The sequence below is a fragment of the Nannobrachium achirus genome (assembly GCF_963921795.1).
Source record: "Nannobrachium achirus genome assembly, chromosome: 1".
NCBI classification, from domain to species: domain Eukaryota; kingdom Metazoa; phylum Chordata; class Actinopteri; order Myctophiformes; family Myctophidae; genus Nannobrachium; species Nannobrachium achirus.
The window spans coordinates 11,461,102-11,485,937 of record NC_137810.1 but is presented as its reverse complement, the minus strand read 5'-3'; the positions used below and the strand labels follow the sequence as shown (position 1 = coordinate 11,485,937).

Here is a 24,836-nt window from a genome sequence, read left to right as displayed (position 1 = left end):
CTTTCAATTTGATGTATTACAGTTCAGAGAACAAGTATGCCATGTGCGGGAGAGTAGTGAAATAAAGTAGATTAGTAGTCAAATAAGATGAAGGAACATTCTCCAAGAGCAACAGAGTGTGTATGGGTTTTTAGATATCTGGAACTGAACTAGGACTGAGAAATTGACAAAATGCAGAATTCCAAGAATGTGCAAATGATGCCATTTCAATGCTCTTTGAGCATAAGCCACTCTCAGCCTTATTTACTGATCTAAAAGCTCACAACATGTTGCAATGCAGCGTGTTGTGAATTTATAGAACATCGTTTCTTCCCTGTTCGTCATACAAGAAAGTGTATATAGCAGGGGTCTTCAACAGGTGGTCCGGGACCCCTAGGGGGTCCTCAGAGTTACTAATACAGGGGGTCCTCCAAATCTTTGTGTGATAGAAACCTTTTTCTCCTTTTTTATATTAACCAGGTGAATCCTAGTGTCTATATTCTGAGAACTTTAGCCAAAAATAGCAGATCTACAAGCTCACAAACGCCTCGCATTGAGCTTGTAGATCGGCTATTTTCGGCAAAGGTGTTTGGTGTAGAGGGGAAAAAAGAACAGACTAAGTACAGAGTGAAATGTCAAGTTAAGTATTGACAGTTCAAGTGGTTAAATATCTGAAAACACAAATTGACATGAATCCAAAATACACAGATGATTGTGCTGTCAAACAATGAAACGATATGGAATCTATGAAAAGGTTGTGGGGGGTCCCTGCTTCATCTCTCAACTAAGGGGTCCTTGGCCTGTTGAAGACCCCTGGTATATTAGGGCATAAGCAGGGACGTGCTGGGCCCCTGATTCAGCCCGGGAAAAAGTGTTGGAGAGGCCCTCATTGCGCGATCTCTCTATAGCGCTGCTGCTGCTCAAAGATTTGCCATTTCAGATCATGACAAGTGACAAGCCAGTGGGCCAATTATTGTACATGAGTTATATTTCATCGTTGTCGGGTCTAAACCTTGTATGTCCAAAACCGTTTGTTTTGTATTTATCATTTTAAAAATGATTTAAACTAGTGAAAACAGCCGATCTACAAGCACACAACGCCTCGCACCGCGAGGCGTTGTGTGCTTGTAGATCTGCTGTTTTCACTACTTTTGTGCAATGGCCTTGTATGATGAAGCGATTTACTTTGTTGGCCGCCCAGCCCCCAAAATGGAACAACGGCCGACATTTTATTTTTTATTTTTTTCCTAATGGCCGGCCTGGACAGGCCCGGATGAACCGGCCGTTCGGGAGTTGTCCCGCTTTTCCCAATGGCCAGCACGTCCCTGGGCATAAGTGCATAAGTAATGCATGTGGGCCTTGTTGACCCCTGTCTTCCCTCCTCTCCCCTCCTCAGGTTTGTTAGTAGGAGTGATCCTGCGCTACGGCATCCCAGCCACCAGCTACCACCACAAGACCCCCCCGAGCTGCGCTCTGAAGGGAGGCCCCACCAGCACCCTGCTGCTCAACGTCAGCGGCAAGTTCTTTGAGTACACACTCAAAGGAGAGATCAACTCTCGCGAGATCCACAATGTGGAACAGAATGACATGCTGCGAAAGGTAAACAGGGATTTATTGTGGGCTCGCCTGAACATTTTGTACTTTTATAGCCATTGTTTTCTGGCTTGAAGCGAGCCTACAATTGTTTCGAAGGAACAATATTTTCTAGTTTTTTATATATCTCTGTCGGGCAGAAACCTCGTATCTCCTATTAGTTTCAAATTTGTACGTTTTTTCCCCCCCGCAAAGTAAAGCCCTTCTTCACCATACAAGATTGTCGTACAAAACTAGTGAAAATAGCAGATCTACAAGCACACAAGTGCTTGTAGATCGGCTATTTTCACTGGTTTAGATCATTTCTAAAACGATCAATACAAAACGAACAGTTTTGGACATACAAGGTTTCCACCCAACAACGACAATATTGTTTTGTATACCTGAGGTGGATGGATTATAGGGCATAGCAGCAGTGGGCATGGTTTACTGGTGCCACAAAAACATATGCCATACATTTTTCCCATAGAAAGATAGAAAACTATTATCCTATATCCTGATGAATCATGACCATACAATCTTTGATACTGTGAAAAAAGATGTTTGAATATTTAATTATATTATAAAGGGCGGCATGTTACGTTTCTGTGGTGGTGGACAGGTTTACGCCTCGATTGAGCTTTTCTTTTAACCGCTGCAATCCATAGCTTCTCAGTGAGTAAAATATTTTAACGTAAGGAGTATGTTTATAAATGAAATGTAACTAAAACAACTGCGGTGGGTGGAGGTGGTTCTTTGGTTAATGGTTGGGGACTAGGACCACTACTGGTTGATAGTTATCATTGCATGAAAGGGAAATATCTTGCTTTGCCAAACAAGCTGTGCCTCGAAAATGTCAGCTTTTATACTGGGTTTGAAATCCTGGTAGGACATGAAAGTCGCAGATTGCAGCTTTAAGCCGTATTTTATACTTTGGCCATTTGAACATAACTGATCTACAAGTTCACGACACGCAGTCAGGTTTTAGAATGCCGACTTTGGGTACCATGAGTCTGATGTATTATTATTGTCAGTTTTTCATAATCATAACCTTTTCAGCTACAGCCTAAATATGAGGTTTCCACCCGACAGCAACGATATGCTTTATCTTTCCTTCTCTTCCCCACAGGTTACATTTGACCCAGAGGTCTTCTTCAACATATTGCTGCCTCCCATCATCTTCCATGCTGGATACAGTCTGAAAAAGGTGAACCATAACATGAAATGTTATAGGGCAACTATCGATTATTATTTGAGTGATTGTTCTATCGCTAACTTCTTTGATTCATCGGATATTCGGGAACTACGTTTTTCAGATCATTTGTTGCATCTTTTATATATTAACGAATTGACCAAAATGGTTTTAAATATATTTTTCTATAATAAAGTACGGTAAGCCCTATTTGTTTTATGTTGTCATGCAACGGTGTCGCACAAAAATAGTGAGAATAGCAGACCTACTAGCTCACAATGTGTTGCAATTCATTGTGTCCTTGTAGATCTGCTATAAAAAGGTTTTTGAAGAAGAAAAAATAAATCCGCTATATGTTAAAATAGATTATCACTTATTTTTTATTATCCATTAAATGAGTTTAGTTCACATGGTAGTTCAAGTACCATGTGTCTGTTGCTGCTGGGACATTTGGACAATGGAAAGAGTAAGCCATTCTACTGAGTACATTTTATTTGATAACAAGGGGTTAATAGAATGCATGGTAATTTGATCGTGGCAGTGCATAGAGGGGTCCAGGAGGACATACTGTAGCTGCTGCCACAAACTGCTGTTTCATTGGACAGATGGTCCGCTTAGGAGAGCTCTCATTGGCCAGGCTGTGGGGACATCCAGTGTTTACTGAAACTAAATAGCCCCTTTGAGGTGAAGTCTAGACCAGATGGCTTTGCTTCCTCTCGTGAGGAGGTTGGCACATATTAAAACGTCTGGCGCTGACATGTCCAGTTTCTTCTGCATGGTTCCTTAATTGAGCCATGTGAAGCAATTAATGAATGATTGTAATGTACAGTAGCCTATGTAATATGTAATACACATGGCTCTGTGTACAGTATGTAATTGTTGAAACCATAAGTCGCTATTTAGTATGAAAACCTCCAGCTCATGTCTGTCCGTCTGTCTGTCACACCTCATGCTCCTCTGACACAATGAAGACTCAACCAGCTCTGCGTTTTCAACGGGCCCAGAAATTAAGGCCTGGCCCTAACTGGGCCCAGTAACTGGGCCCAGTAACTGGGCCCTAACTGTGCCCTAACTGGGCCAGCCCAAGGCCCCGTCTGGCCTTACTAATTGGCATACATTTTACGCCCTACTCGGCCCGAAAACGTCAATAAGTATCTGATATACGGTATGTTGCAATTCAGCAGTCAAAGATGAAGTTGGTCAATGAGCAGTGCTGCTCAACCATGCACACCTCCAGGTCACTCTTGTTTAGTAAGCGAGGGTGGAACTTGTCAGCACAGAGTGTTGGGTGAAAGGAGTCGGACGAGGTGCTATGTCAGCATGTCCTTCCAGTGGGGGCTCCTCACTGGCTCCGTAGTAGGTTAGCCAGTAGGATACAGCAGCAGTGACAGTGGGAGGATTTCATTGGCATAACGACTATATTTGGGAGATAAAGTGGTAAAACGTATTCTCTCTAGGTCGTCCTCAGACCAGCCTTCCATCGTCGCTTCCAGTCATCCCGGTTCTCCATACATCTGGCCAGCTCGTTGGTGCTTTGTGCTCATGCGTCTTTCTTTTTTTTTTAAAGATTTGTTTTTGGGCTTTTTTATGCCTTTATTGGATAGTACAGTAGACTGACAGGAAACGGTGGGAGAGATGGGGAGAGACATGCGGCAAAGGTCGTCCGGATCGGGAATCGAACCGGCGACGCCGCCAGGCATCAATGCCTATATGGTATGCGTTTTAGACCAGTAGGCCACCAGGCGCCCCTCATGCGTCTTTCTTGAGTACATCCACATATGTTAGTGTGGGACGTCCTCGTGACCGGTGCCCATGTGTTGGTTCCCACAGCACCAGTTTACTGGCTGGCAGCTCCTGGTGTCTTTGGCAGTGTCCTGCAAGTCTAATTCTCCTGGCTTTTATTTTATCGCTCACCCTTAATATTCAAGCACACAGATTCTTTTTGGTGACATGTGTACTCTTGCTGATGTTGAGCACTACACTACGTACACATTACATTATTATACTACATTATTGGCTACTCTAAAAATATATGTATTTTATTGTGTGACTGCTCCAGAATTTTGGATTGTGAACCCTCATACTGTACGCTTTACGGTCTTGAGCTTCTTGTTTCTGAAATAATGGGAAAAAAATGAGATGCATCACAGCCCCCATGTGACATCTAATGTCATGGTTTGGTGAGTAAGCAATTCTCAAGCTTCTTCATTATGCAGTAATAGATGGAGTCACAGTGCAGTGGGTGGGAAAAGGTACAGCGCTTTGCTGCAGCACAAGCTTATTAAAGGTTGTTTATAATTCCAATAGTCAAGTGGTTTACACTGGTTGTAGGCTATTTGATCACAATCGTGTCATGTGGTGTCAGGTGTCATTTCTGTCACCATCATTCCATGACACCTGCTGGAACTCATCTCAGTGTTTAGTAATATTGCTGCAGTCTACTGTGTTTACATACATTTATAATTCAAATAAAGATAACTTATGCAAGGGATGTTTACAGCTACTGCTATACACAGAATCTTACAAAAGAAAGTGTCAAATGGGAGTAGACTACTATGGAACAGTATTAAACAACAGTGCCAGTGAGTAGACTTATCAATGCCCCTGGAAATTAAAACCTGTACCAAACCGAGTGCCCGTGCCCGAACCAAGCCTGATCATAATCACATACAATACTGAGCCCGAAACTCAGTTGTTGTCAGAACATTTTATGTAGGAGGCAGCTCAAATAACATCGAAAACAGGGTGAGAGAGAGAGAGCAACATAGAGAATAGTTAGTCATATCCTTTTTTAGGCTCGGACATCACAAGGCAACAGTGACTCAGTCATGAGGTATAGCGGCCGTAATGGAATAGGAAGGTTCCCGGTTAAATCCCCAGCTCCTCCTGGCTGTGTTTTGAAGTGTTCTTGAGCAAGACACTAAACCACAAACTGCTCCAATGAGCAGGTTGGTGCATAGTGTCCTCCATCGTCGGTGTGTGAATGTGTGTGTGAATGTGAAATCCATTGTAAGGCACTTAGGAGGAATGCGCTATATAAATGCAGTCCATTTGTATATGGAATAGAATGCCACTATCCTGCAGTTATTTTCTATCTTTTGTTTGTTCAAAGTTAAATGTTATTTTTACACCTGTGAGTGTCTTGAATAAAGTTTGAATTGAATATATAATTAACTTTTCATGCAAGACACCTGTTCTTTTAGCAGTTGATAAATGGCAAACCCTCAGGTAGCTTACATTTACATAGAGTTGTTGTGAGTTTTAGAACTTGTCTGTCTACTCAAACTATTAACTCTGCGCTTGTTGTTGGTTTTTAGTTTTTTGCACAGCCCAACCTCTACCCAACCTGGCCAGTTAGCAGGCACGTGCACACATAGACATGAATGGGGGCTTGAGCCCCTGCCCTTTTAAGTACCATGCATAGTAGTACATAATGACCGCAGGAATACACAAGCAACGGAGGGGGAGAGAACTCTCCTCCGTTTGAGCCGGTCTGACTCCCAGTACGATGATTTAGCTCTGTATACGGACCCTTACGGACAGCACCCAACTGGGCGGACTGAACGTACAAGATGTATCCGTAGCAAGAAGTACCCACGACCACCGTTGTCAAACATAGGCGCAGTAGTGATGAAAATGACTTTAACTCTGCTCTATGACAGCTCTGTGTGTCCCAATATAAATATATTTTATCAAGAAACTGGAAAAAAGGAATGTTGTTACACAACCACTTGAAGAGGACGCCTCGACTCCTCACACGATTTAGCTCAGCGGCTCATTTTTTTTTTTTTTTTTAAACATTATGTTTATTTATTTATTTTTTTTGACGAAAAAAAACAGAACAACATTCACTTGGCAATAAAAAGACTACTTACAGACAAGACATGAAAATAAAAAGAAAAGAATACAACACCGTACAGAAAACAAACAAAATACCTGACATTGACACAACACAAAAATATTAAATAATTGTAATACAAAGAGCACATAACATTCACAGTGACACCCAGAGTTCCATGCCATACGGCCGGACAAATGACAGCGGCTCATTTTACTTGGGAATTATGTTCAATATAGAGCGGGTGTGTACGGGTGTTTTGTTAACCGGGTCCGCATCCATGTGGTTAAAATTGTACCCTCGCGGAGTTGCATTTACCGATAACGTTGCGACAGACATCAGAACCAGTGGTCCTGACTGTTGCCACCTATACCAAACATCACGGCGGGTAAAAAAAAATCTGTGGTTATACATATTTTGGCTAAATGCTTCGGTTTTACTTTTTACGCGTGTGTGCTGTGCAGAACCACCTCCATGTGGCGCGCGGCCCCAACGGGAGCAGAATTGGAGCGGAGAGCGGGTCGGCACGTAAATAACGTAGAGGAACTTTGCATGTAGACGGATTTACCGTACGTACTCTCTCACCCAAAAACGTACACAAAATCAAGCATACGTAACTATAAATGGCCCTTTACCCGTCTATAAAAAGAGCCCTCCCCAGACCATGAATGCAGTTTTCATTAAGCTGAAAGAAATTCAAATGCCCTCTTTCCATGCCATACCTGAAGGCAGCATTCAATAGAATTGCCTTGTCAAAACTCTCCTGAAATTGAATGCAGCACCTTATGTTGAAAGAATTGCCCTCTCCTGTGTAGAAATCCATGCCATTACACCACATCTCCAGTATTGTTATGCTTAGTTCAGTGTGGTTTCACACACCGAAAATAGCCTGTGACGTGTTGTGAGCTTGGAGGTCTGCTATTTTAGGCTCTTCCACCAAAAGACTCTTTTGGAAATGCCAGCCCCTGCCTCTCTAACATTCTCTGCAGGTCCCTGCCCAACCTGGCCAGTTAGTATAAATGCTCAACCCTAGCCTGGTCAACCCAACAGGCATTTCTAAGCCCTTTTAAGCTCTGTCTGACCTCCAACTGAGAACTCTATCCACAACATTTCTTCTACTACTTATCTTGACTGTCTGTGACCTTCGCCTTTTACCCTGTCCACAGAAATTGTATCTCTTCGTGGCAGGGATGCACCGAATATTCGGCCACCGAAAATATTCGGCCGAATAGTGCCAAAAAACGCATATTCGGTTTCGGTTCGGTTTGATTTTACAGCCGAATAATTATTACCGAATAGTACCGAATACCAAATACCGAATATTACCGAATACAACCGAATAATGTATAGGATATTCAAATATATACATTTTAATAACAATAATTACATCGATATTTCTTTATTATGCAATAATTCAACTATATGGCATGTTAATATTTTGAGACATAATATGTCTTTTATTACAAATTTACTACACAATAGTAAATAAATAATTCTAAACTATAAATAAATATATGTTTTAAATAACTCAATATGGACCCTTCTACTTTTTGCCATAATCATGTAGCTCTACAACACAGCCATGACAGCAATGGTTAGAAAAAAATAAAAAAGTATATATAATTAAGAATTCGGTATTCGGTTTTCGGCCAAGAAATTTCCTTTCGGTGCATCCCTACTTCGTGGCAGCCCACTGATCTTTAAATTAAAGTGATAGTGCGGTATGCTATGTATTCCTGTAGGATTTTTTTGCCAAAATTGATTTTTTTGCTGTTTTGGCTTCTATAGGGACCAAACTATCAGAAAATGACGGGGGTCAAATTTTCAGACCCCTCCCTCATTTCCTGGGGGCGGGTCACTTCAGTTTTGGCCCTTTTCGGCCTTGTTTTCCCAATTTCCCATAGGATTTTTTTGCCCAAATGGCTTTTTTTGCTGTTTTGGCTTCTATAGGGACCAAACTATCAGAAAATGACGGGGGTAAAATTTTCAGACCCCTCCCTCATTTCCTTGGGGGCGGGTCACTTCAGTTTTGGCCCTATTCGGCCTTGTTTTCCCAATTTCCCAAAGGATTCTTTTGCCAAATAGATTTTTTTTGCTGTTTTGGCTTCTATAGGGACAAAACTATCAGAAAATGATGGGGGTTAAATTTTCAGACCCCTCCCTCATTTCCTGGAGGAGGGTCACTTCAGTTTTGGCCCTATTCAGCTATGTTTTCCCAGTTTCCCAGAGGAGTTTTCTGCAAAAAAAATGATTTGTTTGCTGTTTTGGCTTCTATAGGGACCAAACTATCAGAAAATAATGGGGGTCAAATTTTCAGACCCCTCCCTCATTTCCTGGGGGCGGGTCACTTCAGTTTTGGCCCTATTCGGCTATGTTTTCCCAATCTCCAATAGGATTGTTTTGCTAAAATATATTTTATCTTTTGTTGTTTTGGCTTCTATAGGGACCAAACTATCACAAAATGACAGGGTTCCAATTTTCAGACCCCTCCCTCATATCCTGGGGGGAGTACTTTACAGTACTTTATACACAACTTCACAGTATATTCTGAGGATATTCAATAGTTTAGGTAGGAACAGTTCAAGTGAGGAGGATGGGGTAGCATGTATACTTCTGACCTGTTATTATTCTAGTCAAATACAGGATCTATTCATGATCACTGTTATCTATGTCCTCCCTTAAGGCTCATTCCCACTGGGCCAGATAAACAGATACAAAAATATCTTTCTCCATTCAAGTGGATGGTAAGATACAGATAAAAGAAAATATCTGTCACAGATATTTTTTTATCTGTGTCTTACCATCCACTTGAATGGAGAAAGATATTTATTTATCTGTTAATCTGGCCCAGTGAGAATGGGCCTTTATACTGTTGGCAAAGTCTCCAGTCCAGTGCCATAGCACTTGCAGAGACTGACTGTCCCTTGCAACCTGCTTTGCACCCACATGTGATGAGCTCAAGTATTGCCTTTGGAGCAGGGAGGGCAAGACACCTGACTGGAACATACCCTAAACTCTCTGAATTCCACCAATTCTCTTCAATTGGTGGAAGCTCAGGGCTCAGGGCAATTGGAGATTGGTGTCAGCAGCCTCTTCAATGTGTGCACCTCCTCAAAATCATGTCCCTTGATGAAGGTATCATTATATGACAACGAGCTTGAAAGAACTGTCCCTTGAGAAATACTCAAGCAGTCCCTGGCCTAACACATGTCAACTTCTCCTTGGTTGATCACACAGTCAGGAGTTCCTTGATGGACATAGTGAGCTTCATCTCTGGATGAAGACTTTGTGTTTTTCGACTGATCCATATACCTAATATTACCTATCAAAGACAACTTGACCCTCAACATAGCCAGCCATCATCGTTATGATGCGTTTGTTGAATGCATCCTGAAGATCTGACCGCTTTTTTGTCTTTTTCATGTTCTGAAGCAAACCCATGGCATCAACAATAAGAACTTTGATAGAATAATCGTCCTCCGTCAGATCATGCTATGGGACACATGGAAGATCTTCCTACAGGGGCTCTGCCCTGGCATCTTCAATTGCATGCAACATGTGAACCCCCTCATTTTCTGACAGTTTGGTCCCTAAAGAAGCCAAAACAGAAAAGAAGAAAAAAAATCTATGGGAATATAGAGCCGAATAGGGCCAAAACTGAAACCCCGCCTCCGCCTCAGGAAATGGGGGATGGGTATGAAAATTTGAACCCTGTCATTTTCTGATAGTTTGGTCCCCATAGAAGCCTAAAAAGCAAACAAAACAATTTTAGCAAAAGAAAAATCCTATGGGAAATTGGAATGCATAGCTGAATAGGGACAAAACTGTGACCCGCCCCCAGGAAATGAGGGCGGGGTCTGAAAATTTCAACCCCGTTATTTTCTGATAGTTTGTTCCCTATGGAAGCCAAAACAGCAAACAAAACAATTTTTGCAAAAAAATCCTATGGGAAATTGGGAATGCATAGCTGAATAGGGCCAAAACTGAAGTGACCCGGCCCCAGGAAATGAGGGAGGGGTCTGAAAATGTGACCCCCGTAATTTTCTGATAGTTTGGTCTCTATAGAAGCCAAAACAGCAAACAAATCAATTTTAGCAAAAAATACTATGGGAAATTGGGAATACATAGCCGAATAGGGCCAAAACTGAAGTGACCCGCCCCCAGGAAATGAGGGAGGGGTCTGAAAATGTGACCCCCGTAATTTTCTGATAGTTGGGTCCCTATAGAAGCCAAAACAGCAAACAAATCAATTTTAGCAAAAAATACTATGGGAAATTGGGAATACATAGCCAAATAGGGCCAAAACTGAAGTGACCCGCCCCCAGGAAATGAGGGAGGGGTCGGAAAATTTGACCCCCGTCATTTTCTGATAGTTTGGACCCTATAGAACCAAAATCTGCAGAAAAATCAATTTTGGCACAAAAATCCTACAGGAGCTGTATTTTGGACATAGCATACCACACTATGAGGGGAAAAAGTAGCAGATCTAGAAGGTCAAAACACGTCGCATCGCATCAAGTTATAAAATGGGGCAAAAAAAAAAAAGTTCCGATGTCGTTGATAGTTTGTAAATAAAACAAATGTTTAAGAAACGACCTACTCGATTATTTTTGATCAATAGAAAAAGTCATCGATATTATTGCTAAGAATATAATCGATAGTTTATCTACTTAATCTACTTGTTTGTGACCTTGACCTTTGGCTTTTTAAGACCTTAAAAGTGAATTATATCTACAGGACAGCCTGCTGATCATTCCCAACAAACATCATGAAAAATATTGGGAAACATTATATTAGAAGAGGAATGGAAGTCTGCACACTGTGTCTTATCTCCCAGTGGAAAACAAGTGTTGAGTTGACCATCTTCACCAGGTCTGATAAAAGTGTAGAGTAGACCCAGGGACGTGCTGGCCATTGGGAAAAGCGGGAGAACTCCCGAACAGCCGGTTCATTCCCAGCCTGTCCAGGCTGGCCATTAGGAAAAAAATAAGAATAAAATGTCGGCCATCGTTCCATTTTGGGGGCTGGGCGGCCAACAAAGTAAATCGTCACTGTCGGGCCAATCTGGGAACCCATCGTCAAAGAAGAAAGGGCGACACCTATCGGTCTGTCGTAGCGTTCTCTGAGGCTGTCTCGAGAGATTACTGTCGGGCAGAAACCTTGTAAGTTTCAAATTTGTAGATTTTTTGCGCAAAGCAAAGCCCTGCTTCATCATACAAGGCTGTCGCACAAAAGTAGTGAAAACAGCAGATCTACAAGCACACAACGCCTCGCACCGCGAAGCGTTGTGTGCTTGTAGATCAGCTAATCATTTTTTAAATGATAAATACAAAACAAACGGTTTTGGACATACAAGGTTTCCACCCGACAACAAATATAACTCATGTACAGTAATTGGCCCACTGGCTTGTCACTTGTCATGATCTGAAATGGCAAATCTTTGAGTAGAAGCAGTGCTATAGAGAGAGATTCTCTCTCTATAGCACGCAATGAGGGCCTCTCCAACTCTTTTTCCCGGGCTGAATCAGGGGACCAGCACGTCCCTGAGTAGACCCCTGGTCAACTAGTAAAATATCCTCTGATACATCCCTGCATTGTATAATACTGATGAGTTTCCCCCAAAAAACAACTTGTTAGGTGCTTTCCTTGTAATTTGCTGAGTCAAACACAAGGTCTCAGGAAACGAGAATCAGGAAATGGTCTGCTGCTCTGGGAATTGTTTCAAAACCTTGTCATTGTTTTGTTTTTTTTAGAGAGAGAGAGAGAGTCAGCATATACTAACCTTGATTAAATGCAGCTGTCCTGTCCATGGCTCCAAACTTTGTTTGGGCTATATGAACTTCAAGTGACCATTACGCCAGCAAAGAAGCGACGGAGGTTAATGATATGTGAAAAGCTGGTATCCGTTTTGGAAGATGCAGCTGCCAAAGAAATAAACCACCATACGAGCGTCCCTATTTTGGAGAAACCGACCTGAGCTTGTATTTGTCTGTTTTCGTTGAAGAGATTTGGTGTAGAGGATAAAAAAGGAAGGAGCCAAGTCTAGGCCCCTGGGGGACCCTCGTCAGCTACGTATAGGGTTGAAGTGGTTTGAAGAGTGTAAGCATTTATTTTTTGAGCTGTACTGTAGCCACTCCAATATGTGACTTTGTGCGTACAGTATGTCCATGTGGAGAAAATAAGTATTTGATTTCTCCATAAAATTTCAGTTCCTTTTTCTGATTGAACAATATAATACAATATTCTGTGGATTTGAGGATTGGTCAAGCTTCACCTGACATCACAATATATAATATAAATACCGGTAGGTATTCTTCGGGAACAGTATTTTCAAGTGTGATGTGAACACCGCTCACCACTTCACGCGGCCGTGAATTTTATTCTTTATGACCGTTTATATTGAGTAGAACGAGACAGAAAACAGGTAGAGGAGAGAGGGACAGGGAATGACACGCAGCAAAGGTCGTCGGGATCGGGATTCTAACCCGCGACAGCCATTAGAGCCCATAATGTGGTATGTGCCTAGTCTGGCGTTGCTCAGACTCCTCCACCGGCAGAGGGGGTGGAGGAGTCGATCTGGCCCCGCGAGCCAACCCCCCCCCCCCGCCCACACCCCATATAGGGCTGTCACGATATGACATTTTACATGACGATTAATTGTCAGTCAAATAATTGCGATTAACGATTTAATTGTGTTTTTGTCGTTGATAATTACATTTCTGTTCGGCTTTTAGGCTTTGAAGTTGCATAAATATGCAATATGCATAACCTAAATATGCAAAGAAATTACTGACATATTTGACAACTTTCTACTTAAAATATAACATTGGTAGTGGAAATAGCCGATTCTTAAAATGTTTGTAAATGTATGAACATTTTTCAACATTCACGATTATGACGATTATGACAAAATATTGCGATTATATCAAATAATTGCGATTAGACGTTTATGTAATAATTGTGACCCCATACGAAGCAGTTTTAACTGCTGTTTTTGTCTTGGTGTTTCCCCAATGTACCCAAAAACATAGTGCCTAAAGGTCGTTGCACACTGCTGCGTATTTTTGGCTGAATATAGGAGCGAATCTCTGAGCATGTAAATAAAAAAATCAACCTCACGTTATGCCAATCACGTTTGCACACTGCCGCCCGTTTCGTATTTATTTTCGGACCACTGTATGGGTCCCTTGCTCTCTCTATCTCTCTCTCTCTCTCTCTCCTTGCCCAGGAAAACGCATTTCGCAGCGAAAAAACGCAGCAGTGTGCGACCAGCTTTACTCAAGAGTGAGTTGTGAGGACATTACAGTAGTTTTTGTCAGGAAGTTAATTGTTTGCTCTGTAAGAGGCACATTTCCCATGGAAAACAAGTAGAGGAGTGACGTTTGCGAACGAATCGAGTCTTTTGAACGGCTCTTTGAAATGAACGATATGATTCGGTTCACAGTAGGGAGCCGTTCCTTTTGTAAATGAACAGTGGTGGGGAAAAGTACTCAAATGATTTACTTAAGTAAAAAAAAAATATCAATACTGCAATCAATGTAGAAATACTCTGCCACAAGTAGAAGTTTGGAATATTTATATACTTGAGTAAAAGTACAAAAGTATTGGTATCAAAATGTACTTAACAAAATGTACTTAAAGTACAAAGTACCAATAGTAGAAAGTATTCATTATGCAGAATGTCCTGTTTCACAGGTTTTCCAATGAATAAAATGTAAAAAAAAAAATCATTTGAAAATAGCTGATCTACAAGTTCACAATGCGTCGCGTTGCGGTTTGTACCTATATATGTCCGAAATACATGTATATAGGGTTGAAGTTATTTGTAATTATAATCAAAATCTACAAAGTAACTAGTAACTCAAATGAGCCAGTCTTTTGAACGGCTCTTTGAAAGGAACGGATCCCACAGATCCGGCTCACTTCAAAGAACCATAAATCCCATCTCTAAAAACAAGATAAGAGTTTCTGTCTGTTTGGGAGAATCCAACATCTAGAGAGGAGGAGGAGGACTTCAGCTACTGAGCTGATCAGAAGAGTGTTTGGGCGTTGCCATTCATGAATCCTTGTTTGTTTTACAACTAGCATCAAGCTGCCTGAGGATTCATATGTTTGAGTTTTAAAGCATGCTTTGAGAGACAGTCACTCTGCTCGACAATAAGTTGCTATTAAGTCTTCATGACAATTTACATCCGTTAGCTTACATCATTTGTGAATCATAAATAATGCAAGAGGAGTGAAGCAGCTTTAGACAAGCTTTCAAATGAACTGGTTCCATTTTGGGTTTTTGGGAAAATGAGTGGTATTCCCCTTTAAAGGAACCACAATGTTTTTTTCCCTATCGATTACTCACCCCATGGAGCCTTGAGTCATTTGGGTCTCCATCGGAAATCGATGGGACAACGAAGTCTCCTCAAAATATTGGCTAACAAAAAAAAAATATATGTCACGTTTTTTTTTTAGTTTCAGTGAAATCGAGAACAGGAACGCTCGTCGTGCGGCGCGGGGCAGAACAAGCGGTCGCTTTGATCCACAACAAAGACAACGACAACGTAGCGTCGGCAGGAATGATAGCGCCTCACTCCACGGAGGTTAGGGTTAGGTTTAGGGTTAGGGTTAGGCATAGCTTTACAGAGGTTAAGGTTAGGGTTAGGGTTAGAGTTAGGCATAGTAAGCTAATGGCTAAACACAGCCGAGCTAAGCTAGTAGATAAACAACGTATAGTGCGATGGAATCTAAATGAAGCCTGTAGGACAGTGTTTCTCAACCACTGTGCCTGGGCCTGGGGACCTTTGGTGTGCCCCTGAGAAGGGTCAAGTGTGCCCCTTGAAACAGCTTGAAAAGCCAGTATTGTATTTATCATTTAAAAAATGATTTAAACTAGTGAAAACAGTTGGTGTGCCCATGGATTCTTGGGACATGAAAGGTGTGCCCATGCAGAAAAAAGGTTGAGAAACACTGCTGTAGGAGAGAAGGCTTGAACTGGTGGCCTTCAGACTAACAGGCAGACACTTTACTGACTAAGCTGTTCAAACTACAGACTAGGGAGCTGACAATGATGATTTTTGAGCGGTGGTAAACCGCTCCATAGAGTGGCTGTGCGTGTGTCTGTAGCCTTTTTCCTCAGCGTTTTGCCATAGCAAAATGTGTGTACGTAGCATCATGTTTGTCTAGTGATGTCATCATCGTGTGTCTGTAGCCTTTTTCCTCAGCGTTTTGCCATAGCAAAACGTGTGTGTGTAGCACAGCCTGTACATCCTAGACTCAAATCCTTGTCCGAAGACGTTATGCAAGCACGACCACCGCTCACTTCACATTGGGTGTGATTCTTCAAATACTTGCCCACCACAGTGGAGTCTAGGGGTTCTGTAGTACAGTGGTCTCACAAAACCCGCTCTTTGCTTCTTATTCCAGAGACACTTCTTCAGGAATCTGGGCTCCATCATAACATATGCTTTCCTTGGGACTGCCATCTCATGTTTTGTTATTGGGTGAGTCAGTGCTGTGTCTATGATACTTGTTCTCAAAATGGGGTCCGGGGACCCCCAGTGGTCCTTGGGGGGGTTCCAGGGGGGGAACTGTTTTAACTTTGTTAATCCTATTTTATATTTCAGCTACTTTTTAAATATTTTGTCAAATCTTGAGAAAAACTGTGAAAATGTGGAATCATTTTGAAAAAATAAATCAAAACTAAAATATTATCTGTCCGTCTGAAAAGATCTAATCATTTTTGAAAGTATAACATTATTAAATATGATGCTTGTTTTCTCCATTGGTCAGTCATTTATTTGTATATTTAAGTTATTTGTTATATCTGCCACGTATGTTTAAAAAGCCTAAAACACAAGGCTAATCACAATTATGTGTAGGACAATTAATCATTAAGTAAAATGTCATGATCGGATTATAATCTAGTTTATTCTGAACTCTGTTCTCAGAAACCTGATGTATGGCGTGGTGAAGCTCATGCAGCTGGTAGGGCAGCTGAATGACAAGTTCTACTACACAGATTGCCTCTTCTTTGGTGCAGTCATCTCTGCCACAGACCCAGGTATGGTACACTATATTATATCTCTGCCACAGACCCAGGTATGGTACACTATATTATATATCTGCCACAGACCCAGGTATGGTACACTATATTATATCTCTGCCACAGACCCAGGTATGGTACACTATATTATATCTCTGCCACAGACCCAGGTATGGTACACTATATTATATCTCTGCCACAGACCCAGGTATGGTACACTATATTATATCTCTGCCACAGACCCAGGTATGGTACACTATATTATATCTCTGCCACAGACCCAGGTATGGTACACTATAGTCCACTAGTCCACTCTGCCACAGACCCAGGTATGGTACACTATATTATATCTCTGCCACAGACCCAGGTATGGTACACTATAGTCCACTGGTTCATCTCTGCCACAGACCCAGGTATGGTACACTAGTCCACTGGTTCCCAAACACTGGGTCGGGACTCATGTGTGGGTCGCGGATGCATGCAAGTAATAACATGAATAAATAAAATAAAAATCTAATACTATATACTATAATAGTTCTATACTTTGTTGTATGTGTCATGCAAAAGTAATGAAATGCTCACAACGCATGCCACACATGAGGTTGTAGATCAGCTATTTTTGTTGTTTTTGGAATATCTTGACCGTGACATGTCGGGAAAGCAGGTTGAAAGTGGTTAAGTGTGTCTGTGGATGTTATGAATATTTAACCAACGAAAAGTATTAACACATGCCTGTGACTAAACAACTATATCAGAGAATGGAGCTGTAGGTTATTCTTTACATTTTCCTGAAAGGCAAACCGTTTTGAACATAAACGGCTTCCTCCTGCTCAAAGTCGAGCTAGAAAACGCATCTTTGCTTACATGAATGATAGGTGTGAGTCCAGCAGCTACTGTAAATGTCCTGTACGTGTGTCATTGTAGTGACGGTGCTGGCCATCTTCCATGAGCTCCATGCTGACGTGGACCTGTACGCTCTGCTGTTTGGAGAGAGCGTCCTGAACGACGCCGTCGCCATTGTGCTCTCCTCGTAAGTCCCAGCTCTGCTGCATCATTCGGTCGGGGAGGCAGTGGCTCAGGGGTAGAGACACCGTCATTAGAACACAGAGGGTTTGATTCCCGCCGGGGGACGCTGTGGGCACTGGCGGCGTGTTCCACCCTCCGCGGCATCAGCGCCGCCGCCCACACCCTAGGTGGGGTTGGCGATAGGGCCTTTCTGTGTGGAGTTTGCATGTTCTCCCAGAGTCTCCTAGGGTTGATACCCTCACAAAAACATGCTCGTAATCCTGGTCTCAATAATGCCTCCCCCTGGCCAGCCGGGGTGCCTGATGGAGAGGAAAGGAACTGGTTGGAATAACGTGTTCCTTCCACGCGCTACGTCCAAACCAGGGAAGTCTCTGAAAAGAAACAACTTGGACTCCTCATGCATAGAAGGAAGCATGAGGTCAGTCTGTTGTCTCCCTAGGTGCAGAGGGAGAGCAGAGCCCAGGATTGCATAGGCAATTGGCACTGGGTGAAAAAATGGGTTGCAAAATTGTGGGATAAAAATTATATATAAAAAAAAAAAAGAACACAGGGTTCCCGAAGGGTTCCCAGCTCGATCCCGGGCTCCAACAGAGTTAGTGTCGAAGAGTCCTTGGGCAAGACTCTGAACCCCTAGTTGCTCCCAGTGAGCAGATTGGTGCCTTGCATGGTTTCCTCCGCCATCGGTGTATGTGTGTTACCATTTCAGTCATACACACACTAGTTTATCTTCGCCGTCGGGCAGAAACCTTGTGTCTGCGCTCGGGTAGGGCTGTCACGATTAGGACATTTGACCAATTGTGTTTCTCAGTGGTGAAAAGCAACTAAGGATATTACTCAAGTACTGTACTTAAGTAAAATGTTGAGGTATTTGTACTTAAGTATTTCCAATTACCAATACTTTTAATCCACTACATCTCGGATCCAAATATTGTATTTTACTCCACTGCAATTTATTTGAAAGCTTTAGTTACTTTTCAGATATAAATTATAATATTTTAAAACATACATTAACCACGTTAGCCCTATTTTATTCCTAAGGCTATTTGAAAATAGCCGATCTACAAGCTCACATTAATGCGACACGTTGTGAGCTTTAGATTTGTAGCTATTTTCAAACATTTGTACTTTTATTCAAGTACATTTTGAATTCCAGACTTTTACTTGTAACAGAGTATTTCTATATTGCACCATCACTGTTGTTTCTGTCATTGAACATTTCAGAACGTACCCAAATGTTTTTAAATAGAAGAGCAAAAATAGCTGAGCTACAAACGCATTGTAAGCTTGTAGATCAGCTATTTCAGCCTTTTCTTTATATTTGAAAATGTATGAACATTTTCCAAAATGGAGACTATTATGCCAAAATAATTGCGGTTATCTCAAACAATTGCTATTAGACGATTATGTAATAATTGTGACAGGCCTACGCTCGGGTGGTGCAGGAGAAGAGTACCTGCCCACCAATAATGACAGTACACAGGTCACAGGTTGCATGCTGCCATGCATTTAACGTTGTGTGTTGTGTAATTGTACATGTGACAAATGGTAATAGACTTGAACTTGTACTATTGTCATACACTCCGCCATGAAGTCTCTACATTCATAAAGAGAAACCTCTGTGTCTTTGGGAGTATTTCCATGTATCTCTCACGTCTTTTCCCCTGTGATGCTCAAATTCTGCACCCAGGTGTGAGACGGAGCAGAGCAGTGAGTTACAAAGTTACAAAATGCCTCTACTCATACGTTAGATAGATAGATAGATACCTTTATTATCCCAAGGGGGAAATTCAGTTGTCCAGTAGAAGCACAGCAGTATACAGTTATTTACAAAGTTACAGAGACGTAAGAAAAGATAGATAAGAGGGAAAAAAACAAAAAAACAAAGACAAGTGTAGTTAAGTACGACTGTGAGGTACTTTTAAAGCCATTAAACGAAACGGGTATTTCTTACATTGATGCTCCTACATATTATCATGCAAGCACCAGTTAAAGTTACTTTCCATCCCTCATATACTGTATGCAGTGCACATCCCATAACCCACACCCTGCACATCATTTTGGAGCTCATATCTTTGAACGGGTAAAGGCTAGTTTGTATAATCTGAGTTCCCTCACTGGCAGTTACACAGCAGCATGCTGTCACAAAGGTTTCCCATCTGGGTCTTGTGAAAAGTAGTATTCTGGCACCCCCTACTGGACATTTGTTAGTTCATAAATCAAGTAGGAGATTAATTCATATTTTGCTGACACTTGTGGTATTGATAGTGGTGGACAAAGTATTCAACCCCAGTACTTCAGTCAAAGTAAAAATGGGGCTTAAGTGGTTCATTCATAATATACTTTTTTCCCCCTACCCAGGAATGTTGTGTAAGAATGTAGTAAAAGGACTGTCTTGTCTTTGAAATATTATGTAGTGGAGTGAAAGCTAAGTATTATTTTCTTTTAATTAAGTACAGCAAATGTATTTTCTTACTGTCCCCTACTGCAGTGGTTCTCAATCTGTGGGTCGGGACCCCCAGGGGGGGTCGCCAGATGATTAACTTATGTGCAACGTAGTTTTCTCACTCAACAGTAAACAAACAAAAGTATAGAGGGCAACTGCACATTTCTAAAGTAACAATTTAATGACTTTTTAATATCTCTAAAATGACAAATTAAACGTTGGCCAACTTGTCAAATATTAGAGGCGGAAATTGTGAAAATAGCCGATCTACATGCTCACATTTCTAAAGTGACAATTTAAGGACTTTTTAATATCTCTAAAATGACAAATTAAACGTTGGCCAAATAGTCAAATATTAGAGGTGGAAATGTGAGCATGTAGATCTGCTATTTTCACAATGGAACCATGTTATACAAAATGTAATCAACTCTTAATGCTCATCAGGATCCCCAGTTAAAATATGATTATTTTGGGGTTCGCGGCCTGAAAAGGTTGAGAACCACTGTTCTACTGGGTATTGAGTATGCTTTTTGTTTGTTTGTGCTCTACAGGTCTATCATGGCGTACCAGCCCAGTGGCACCAACACGCACATGTTTGACGCCGCGGCTTTTTTCAAATCCGTGGGTATTTTCCTGGGCATTTTCAGCGGCTCCTTCGCCATGGGTGCCGTCACCGGCGTTGTCACCGCACTCATATCCTTCTGTGAACCGTGCTTTGACATGAAATCACTGGTTCCTAGATTAGCTGTGAAATTGAATGTGAACTTGTGTTTTTGTCATGTTTTCTTCCCCCTGTATTTAGGAACAGGAGTAACGCAATAATAGTTATTAGCAAAGATTGAGACGATGTTGTAGGGCTGAAAACGTACAATTTTGCGTGTAATATCTAGTCACCCTGCTACAGTATGTCAATGACATTGACCTGTGACGTCAATTATTTTAAATAGTTGATACGAATGAAGCATTTATTTTTATAGTTCAATGTAACTGTAACTGTACTGTTCTGTACCTTGTGTACCTTTAGCCAAGACATTTAAAATTATAGACTTATAGTGTTCAAGTAAACATTATTGTTATTGACCTATATACCTATTTAGATGTAAGCTAGGGGGTAGGCTTTATTTCATTTAATTGTTCTGTCAGTTTATGTATTGGCATTGGCAATGATTTAATCTATGCTAGTGGTTCTCAAAGTGTGGGGTCCCCAGGTAAATGATGGATAGCTGCGAACCAACTTGGACCCTTACAGATCTGTAACTCTGAGCACGTAAAAATTGAACCAAATCTGGTTCCATTCCTACTAACACATACCAAACTGGGGGTCCTTGAAATTAAACGTTTTGAGAACAACTGAGATATCTTTGTCATGCTGGATCACAGCCACATAATAGCAGATGGTTCCAAGATCAAGAGCAACTGCTGACCCCTCAGATACTGTATGTTTAATTGCGATTAGCAATTTAATTGTGTTTTTGTCATTGACAATTACATTTGTTTGGCTTTTAGGATTTGAAGTTGCACATGGCAGATATGACACATAACCTAAATATACAAAGAAATTGTAGCTCACAACACGTCGCGATTCCACTATTTTTGAAAGTATAATGAAATATATTTTTCAACATGGAAACGATTATGACGATTATGACAAAACAATTGCGAATATGTCAAATTATTGCGATTAGACGACTATGTAGTAATTGTGACAGGCTTAACCATCAGAAGACTTCTTTGCTCTTTAACTCTTCTCCCACGTGACCAAGTTCACCAAGTTGCACTGCTTCCCCCTGCTGGAGACGGCTCTCTTCTTCCTCATGTCCTGGAGCACCTTCCTGCTGGCCGAGGCCTGTGGGTTCACAGGTCAGTTCAGCAGCTAGACCAGAGAGAGAGAGAGAGAGAGAGAGAGACAGCAGCTAGACCAGACCAGAGAGAGAGAGAGAGAGAGAGAGAGAGAGAGAGAGAGAGAGAGAGAGAGAGAGAGAGAGAGAGAGAGAGAGAGAGAGAGAGGAGAGAGAGAGAGAGAGAGAGAGAGAGAGAGAGAGAGAGGAGAGAGAGAGAGAGAGAGAGAGAGAGAGAGAGAGAGAGAGAGAGAGAGAGAGAGAGAGAGAGAGATTAAAGCAGGGGTTCCCAAAGAGAGAGAGAATTAAAGCAGGGGTTTCCAAAGAGTGAGTATTAAAGCAGGGGTTCCCAAACGTTTTAGCTCAAGACCCAAAAGAGAAATTAGACGTTCGCCCGGGTGTGGGCAGAAAATGGCATATCTTTTTTTCTTAGATTTGCTTTTTTTTAATGTATAAAATAATGGAAAAAGTCTTCCTGTGCCCATTGACGCGTCATACAGTAAACTATATTCATCTGTAGCTACTGTACAAAGCTACCGCGGTGACGAAAAACACTCCATTTCCCGAAATGCAGCGCGAGATCACATAACCGGGAAGTCTGTCTCCCTCATTCACATCAGTGTAACGCTGCTGCACAAATGTGCATTTTTCTTCTAATCTAACTTTTAAATCACCTTCATGTTTAAAACGCGGCCTTCTCTACCGGCCGTTACAAAAGCACTGATGCCCGTGATTGTTAGAAAACTGTCCTGACTGAAAGAAAAATACTATCGTGAAAATAAACAGGACACACTCGGATTACATTCACTGTGATTAGTTTTTTGCCAGGCCTTCAAAAGAAGCTAAAATGGCCAGTTGCCATGGGCACCTGCCGATGAAATGTTAAATAATCCTGGGCACCCTATGTGTTAAAAATCACACCCGTGTGAACTGAGCGGTGGTTTACTGTACTCTACTGTACCTAACTGTACTGTACTGTACATATTCTGTGTTCTATATCTATGAATTCTATGTGTTCTAGATCTATGAATTCTGTCGCCCCCCCCCCCCAGGCTAGTCTCAACAGCACCCTCTTACCCTCTTACTTTTTGAGAATCTATGTCCATATCGACATGCCCGAAATAATGACGCCAGGGTCAAAGGAACCCCAGTATGCTCATGACAGGGATTTGGATGCAAAGTGTTCCAGATGTGCAGCAACATAATGTGAGGATTAACAAGTTAAAGGAGAGCTTGACCCCTCACAAGCTACTTAAAGCAGATTTTTGGAGGGTATTCTTTTCCTGTAGTATTCTGTATAGTAAGTGAATGGGACCCAAGCTTTCAGCAGCTGTCAAAACAATCCCCTAGGGATTTTGAATTTCAAACTTTGTTACTAGACACCTTTACAAACACATTGGTGAAGACATTTCTTGGTAAGGAATTTATTCCCAGATTTTATTAATATTCTCTGACTAAATGCTTCCCTGCATGGCACTCAGCATCAATAGTTGGATTGGGGGTAAGTCCCCTGGACATTCTAGCATCATTATCAGGAGATGTATTTGTATATTATCACGTTATGGAAACAGGAGATGGGCATCTGACCTACAGTTTGGGTGGACTGAGCATTGGTTCGACCTCCCGTTGGTCCGATCAGGTTAACATTCACCAGGTTAGCATTCACCAGCAGGTTAGCAACATGGCTCAGGAACTGTTCTTTCCCACAGCTGCTAATAACGTTTAACTCTAACACAGCCATTATTAATGTGATTATCTGCAGCTGTTTATATCATGGTGTACCAAGGCCAGCCTAGACTTTTAGATTATTTATTAACCCTTACCTCGCAGCAAAGTCACAAATTGGTTCAGCGTTTTAGTTTAATCTTCAGTTGCGCTGTGTCACATCAGCAGGTCATGAACGTTGTTGTCGGTGTTTTGATCATGATAATAGTTGACATTGTTCTCCATCTGTTGCAACCTTTGTGTTTCTTTTGCAGGTGTGGTGGCGGTTCTGTTCTGTGGGATCACACAGGCTCACTACACCTACAACAATCTCTCTGAGGAGTCCACCAAACGCACCAAGCAGGTGCGTTCAGCTGTTTTCTCCACTGCTCCTCTTAGCTCAAGCCTTGGACCGTTTTTGTGGCTCTGGTGCCAATAGGCAGTCCGATCCAACCCACTTTATTTACTGTACATGTTTCACACACATGGTTAACAAAGTGCTGCACAATGAATCTAATAATAAACACACTATATAAGCTAAGATATATAGGGTTAGGGTTGGGTTGGCTGCCACTGAAAAGGCTCGGTCACCGCTGGTTTTTGGGACGACATTGGGACATTTGCGACATTTTGTCATCTTTGGAACGACAAGTTTCAACTGGTCTGTGGATCACAATGCTCTCGAAGGAGTACAAACATGTAAAAGGTCAGAGAAGTACTGAGGCGCCAAACCATTCAGTGGTAAAATGTGTTAAATCTGAAATGAGCCAGTAGCCAGAATCTGCCAGAATAGTCAGATGGTTCAATAATCAGTTTGGTGTGACCTCAATCAGGGCTGTATGTATGTGGACAACATCCATACAGTTGGGGGGTGTTTTTTTAAACAGCTCGGATAACCCACAGACTTCTGTGCGAGATATGGGTGGTACCCAATACAGAGGCACACGTTTAACAGACACTGGTTTCACAAGTTCAACTTCAAATAGAAGTGTAGTGGCTGGTGTATCCTGGAAGGCACTCGTCGTCTGTCAGTGGTGGTGGAAGAAGTACTCAGATTGTCTTTACTTAAGTAAAAAAAATCAATACCACAATATGAAAATACTCTGTTGCACGTAAAAGGCCTGTATTCAAAAGTTGACTTAAGTAGAAGTACAAAAAGTATTGGCATCAGGATATACTTGCAGTACAAAGTAAAAGTGTTTACTAACATG

At 41.7% G+C, this 24,836-nt stretch overlaps 1 protein-coding gene across 1 annotated transcript in view; it reads left to right on the top strand.

Annotated features, from left to right (window-relative positions):
- Positions 1–24,836, top strand: part of slc9a7 (solute carrier family 9 member 7) — a 71,475-nt gene that overhangs the window by 3,932 nt on the left and 42,707 nt on the right. The window contains exons 2-9 of the mRNA XM_080733812.1: positions 1,376–1,578; positions 2,681–2,758; positions 15,996–16,072; positions 16,520–16,632; positions 17,539–17,644; positions 20,635–20,776; positions 21,838–21,943; positions 23,901–23,989. Of these exons, the coding sequence (XP_080589938.1) occupies positions 1,376–1,578; positions 2,681–2,758; positions 15,996–16,072; positions 16,520–16,632; positions 17,539–17,644; positions 20,635–20,776; positions 21,838–21,943; positions 23,901–23,989 (914 nt within the window). The remainder of the gene's footprint in view (positions 1–1,375; positions 1,579–2,680; positions 2,759–15,995; positions 16,073–16,519; positions 16,633–17,538; positions 17,645–20,634; positions 20,777–21,837; positions 21,944–23,900; positions 23,990–24,836) is intronic.